The following is a 5263-nucleotide window of genomic DNA, read 5'->3' as shown; positions in this document are numbered from 1 at the left end:
GAAGCTGGAATCGGCAATGGACCGCACAGAAGAGCTGCGGTCCACGGAGGAAGAGGATCCCGGCGGCCATCTTCACCGGTAAGTATAGAAGTCACCGGAGCGCGGGGATTCACGTAAGCGCTCCGGTAAGCTTTCTTTAGGTCCCTGCATCGGGGTTGTCTCGCGCCGAACGGGGGGGGGATTTTGATTTTAGAGCACATGTCCAAGACATTACTAATGTTGGTATTGCCGAAATCTCTAAAATTTCTTGCTATGCTTACAGGATGAGGTAAAAGCATATAGACAACTGATGGCCTACAATCCTAGCGTGTGGACTTCATAGCTATCATATTGAAAAATGTCAAAATGTCTTACTTGATTCCTTTAACAAGCAGTACCTTCTACATAAATATGGCCAATGCTAACTATACAACTGTGACCGAATTTATTTTAATAGCTTTTGAAGATCTCAATCAGCTTCAGGTTTTCTTATTTATGGTGGTACTAATGATTTATATTACAACAGTTTCTGGTAATACACTGATATATTTGCTTATTAAGCTTGATGTCTCGCTCCATAGAGCAATGTATTACTTCATCAGTGAATTTGCCATTTTGGAAATAATATTTGTAACGATCATTATCCCTAAACTCTTAGACATTCTTATTGCAGGTAGAAATAAGATCAGTTTTGCGGCCTGCTTCCTGCAGTTATTTTGTGCTGATACTGCTGGTGCTGTTGAATGTTGCCTACTTACAGTTATGGCTTTTGATAGACATTTGGCCATAACCAACCCATTACATTATTATCATATAATGAGTAAAGCATTTACTAAACTTGCTGTAATTCCTTGGATTGCTGGCTTAGTTGTTGCTTCTGTTCCCACTATCTTTACAGCTTCTTTAGAATACTGTGGTCCTAACATGATCAACCATTTCTTCTGTGACCTGGCTCCATTACAGAGCCTGGCATGTTCCAATCCCTATGTCAGCAAAATGGTTACAAGTGTAGCATGCATCTTTGGTATTCTTCTTCCCTTTGTCATAATTATAGGATTCTATATACATATTATAATGAAAGTCTTAGAAATTAAGACTACAGATGGTAAACATAAAGCCTTCTCTACTTGTTTTTCTCATCTTATTGTTTCCAGTCTTTGGTTTGGTACAGGTATCGCTGTGTACGTCAAACCAAGTGATAGCCGACATGACAAATTTCTTGCTTTCATATACACAATCGTGACTCCATCGTTAAATCCATTTATTTACACTTTTAGAAATAGAGATGTGAAACACATATTCTTCAAATGGTTGGGAAACATAAACTCATGGACAAAGGAGAAGTTGATACAAGTTAAAGCTTGTAAGTCTAACAACCCTACTAAGGAATGGATATGTGGGTGATTCTCTGCACTTACTGTGGAGCTAGATATAGAAGGGGTATTTTTAATCAATTTTCGAGTTGGGTGTACAAATTATACAGAAAACTGTAAAAACATCTGTTCATTTGTTCTCTATTACTAAACACTCAACAACAATGGTTTTTATGGAAATACACCATGAAGTAACCAACTGTTGTCTCTAAAAAAACATTAAAGTCTACACAAGACCATCTGGATGTTTCACAATGATTTTCATAAAATGTTGTACAAACAGATGAAACAAAAGCTGAACTTTTAGCAAAAATGCCTTATGCTATGTTTGGAGGAAGAAAAAAACACTGCATACTGGCAGCCAAGAATCATCCAACTATAAAGCCTGGTGTAGGGGGCATCATGGTTTGAGGCTGATTTGCTGTGCCAGGGCCTGGACGTTCTGCAATCATTGGGGGATAATGAACTCAAAGATGGATCAGGAGACTGCAAGGGCAACTTTGCATGACCTTCACCTGAAGAGACATTGGGTAATGCAACAAGGCAATGGCCCAAAGCATACAACCAAATCAAATAAAGAATGGTTGAAAAAGATTTCTTTTTTTGCCTAATCAATTCAGAGTCCTGACCTTAAAGGGGTTGTCTCACGCCGAAACGTTTTTTTTTTTTATTCAATAGGCCCCCCGATCGGCGCGAGACAAACCCAAGGGATGGGTTAAAAAAAAAAAAAGTTTATTACTTACCCGAATCCCCGCGCTGCGGCGACTTCTTTCTTCCTTTACCAAGATGGCCGCCGGGATCTTCACCCACGATGCACCGCGGGTCTTCTCCCATGGTGCACCATGGGCTCTGTGCGGTCCATTGCTGATTCCAGCCTCCTGATTGGCTGGAATCGGCACACGTGACGGGGCGGAGCTACGAGGACCAGCTCTCCGGCACGAGCAGCCCCATTCACCAGGGAGAAGACCGGACTGCGCGAGCGCGTCTAAAAACGCCAGAAGACAGCGAATTTAGACGGATCCACGGCGACGGGAACGCTAGCAACGGAGCAGGTCAGTGAATAACTTCTGTATGGCTCATAATTAATGCACGATGTACATTACAAAGTGCATTAATATGGCCATACAGAAGTGCTGAACCCCACTTGATTTCACGAGACAACCCCTTTAAGCCAATTGAAATGCTATGGTATGAACTGAGGAGAGCTGTGTGCACAAGGCATCCCAGAAATATTAATGAATACATTTGCAAGGAGGAATGGTTCAAAATCTTTGTTCAATGTTGTACAAATCTTATTTCCAGCTACAGGAAATGTTTAGTGGAAGTGACTGTTGTTTAAAGGATGATCTACAGGCTATAGAGATGAGCGAACCTACTCGTTTCGAGTAATTACTCGATCGAGCACCGCGATTTTCGAGTACTTCCGTCCTCGGGTGAAAAGATTCGGGGGGCGCCGGGAGGCGTGGCGGAGCCGGGGGTAGCAGTGGGGAACAGGGAGGAGCTCTCTCTCCCTCCCTCTCCCCCCCACTCCCCGCTGCAACCCCCCACTCACCCACAGCGCCCCCCGAATCTTTTCACCCAAGTACGGAAGTACTGAAAAATTGCGGCGCTCGGGCGAAAAAGGGGCGTGTCCGAGTAGGTTTGCTCATCTCTAACAGGCTATTAAATTTAAAGGAGACCTTACATTTTCTCCACAAACTGTTGATTTTTTTTCTCAATGTGTTAAAAAAAATATGGACTTTATAACTATCTGTGTGCTATTAGTTCAGTTATATTGTGTTACATGTTACCATTATATTATATGCCCCTGTTAAATGCTAAATGTGAAAACACTGCATAAAACTGACATGTAAAAGGACTCAGGGATTTAAGATCATGAAGTAAATATAAAAAGGCATAGATGCATACAGATGCAGCAAATTGTTCATAGCACAGCACATCATGATATTGGTGGTCGTGTTATGGCATCATGGTGACATATGGCAGAGGCAGTACACAATTTTTAAAAACCAAAATAAACTTTACTGGATAAATGTGTGGTTTTGTATTTCTCCAAAGGAGGCACTCGGAACTTGAAGGTTATGTATCTTTAACCAGTCACACTTATGACATTAACTAGCTGATATATCCAGCATTGCCCAAGTTATTTTGTCTGCACAAAAAAATTTCTGAAGTCATGGTTACTTGAGCGGAACTGAGGAATAAAATACATATACACATAAAGGAGTGTTAGCTTCTCCTCAGACTGCATGTATTGATGTCCCTCTGCAGAATATGCCACACCTCCCACTCTCCTCACTTTTCACCCCTAAAGGTAACGCCTCTTTTTATTTAAATTTACCACCAGACTGGAGGTTGCATGAGTAAGTGACCCACTACGTAGTAGAAGGAGGTGCATTACATAGTGGGTCACTTACTTTTGCGCTGAGAATTAAATAAAATTGTGACCCCTTTAGTTTTTCTACTTACGACCTTAAGAATGGTTGTGAAAATTTCACGTTTGTACGGTACAAATGTGTGTTATTAGTTACTTTACATAAGGGTCACATACTTTTGCACTTAGAATTGGATAATCAAGTTGAAACCTCTTTACTTTTCCTATTTAAGATCTAAAGGATTGTTGTGCCAAATCTCAAGTTTGTACGACAAGGGGAAGTTAGAGAATTAGATTAGGTATATAACATGGGGGGTCACTTACTTTTGCACTTAAAATTAAATAATCAAGTTATGACTTAAATACTTTTCCTATTCATGGCTTAAAGAATGGTTTTGACAGGCTACAAGTTTGTACGACACCGGGAAACTTTTGCCTCATATAGATATCCACATGTCCATGTCAGGGGAACATCTCAGCAAGACAAGGCACTTAGAACTTCAATCATGACAAACCACTGCCCTTTTAGTACTCCATACTTATTGCTGTACTCCATACTACATTTTTGAAGGTCTGCGACAGGGCAAACATTGTGGCCTATCACACCAATTTAGATATGATGTTCCACGCCATTGGCTCAAAAACATATCTCCAGTAAAATGCATCTACTTATACCCAGGGCTGCAACTGTAACAAAGCATTATCCTCTACATCTAGAAGAAAGAAAGTTTGCAACATGACAAATATTGTGGCCTCACACACTCTAGGTGCAACATCAATTTAGGAGTTCCACGTCATTGGTGCAAAAAGCTATCTCCAGTTATAGTTCACCTACTTATACCCAGGACCACAATTGTAACAAGAGTGCATCCTTTACATCTAGAGGAAAGAAGGTTTCTACACCAACATAGTATTGGGTTCTTTACTGTAAGAGCAGTGAGACTATGGAACTCTCTACCTGAGGACATGGTGATGGTGAACTCACTAGAATAGTTCTAGAGGGGCATGGACGCCTTTCTTGAGAGTAACAATATTACATATTATAGTCTAATTACTTCAAAAGTTTTCTCAATGTGCAACAAAAATATAACCTTACCATGGAGGATCGGGGTGGGGTTGCCTTCGTTTGAATCAACATTGCAGGCTAGTAGGTTGTACTGGATGAACATATGTCTTTTCACTCTTACAAGCTATTTGGTGTTTGTCTGCAATTTGGATTTAAAGAACTAATCTATAAAATGTATAATACCATATAAAAACACCATATGGCAACTCATCAGGATTGTGAAATTAAAACCAGATTCTCAGGCGCTGCTGATAGAAGAGGAATAATGGTCCAAAAAGGTGAAGAGCAAGACAGATTTATTATGAATTTCAGTGCCAGATAGGCATGTTGATCATGTTGGTGGTGCCTGTCTGGCATTGAAATGTGTAATTGTGCCTGAATAAGTCTGTCTTGCTCTTCCCCTTTTGGGACCATTATTCCTTTTCTATCAATAAGGCCTGAGATCCCTGGTTTTAATACACTGCACTATAT

The 5263-nt window shown here is 40.5% G+C and overlaps 1 protein-coding gene across 1 annotated transcript; it reads left to right on the top strand.

The window, feature by feature from the left end:
• Window positions 1-345: 345 nt before the first annotated feature.
• LOC136571887 (olfactory receptor 10A4-like) lies at window positions 346-1383 on the top strand. The gene has a single exon (XM_066572503.1). It carries the CDS (start codon window positions 346-348, stop codon window positions 1381-1383), a length of 1038 nt encoding a protein of 345 aa, XP_066428600.1.
• The last annotated feature ends 3880 nt before the right edge of the window (window positions 1384-5263 follow it).

This window comes from Eleutherodactylus coqui, chromosome 6 (genome assembly GCF_035609145.1).
Source record: "Eleutherodactylus coqui strain aEleCoq1 chromosome 6, aEleCoq1.hap1, whole genome shotgun sequence".
Classification (NCBI taxonomy): Eukaryota; Metazoa; Chordata; class Amphibia; order Anura; family Eleutherodactylidae; genus Eleutherodactylus; species Eleutherodactylus coqui.
The sequence above is the reverse complement of the archived record's forward strand: the minus strand, read 5'-3'. Positions and strand labels throughout refer to the sequence as shown.

Coding starts and splice junctions, on each gene's coding strand:
- LOC136571887 (XM_066572503.1), top strand. CDS start 346: ATGTCTTACTTGATTCCTTTAACAAGCAGTACCTTCTACATAAATATG.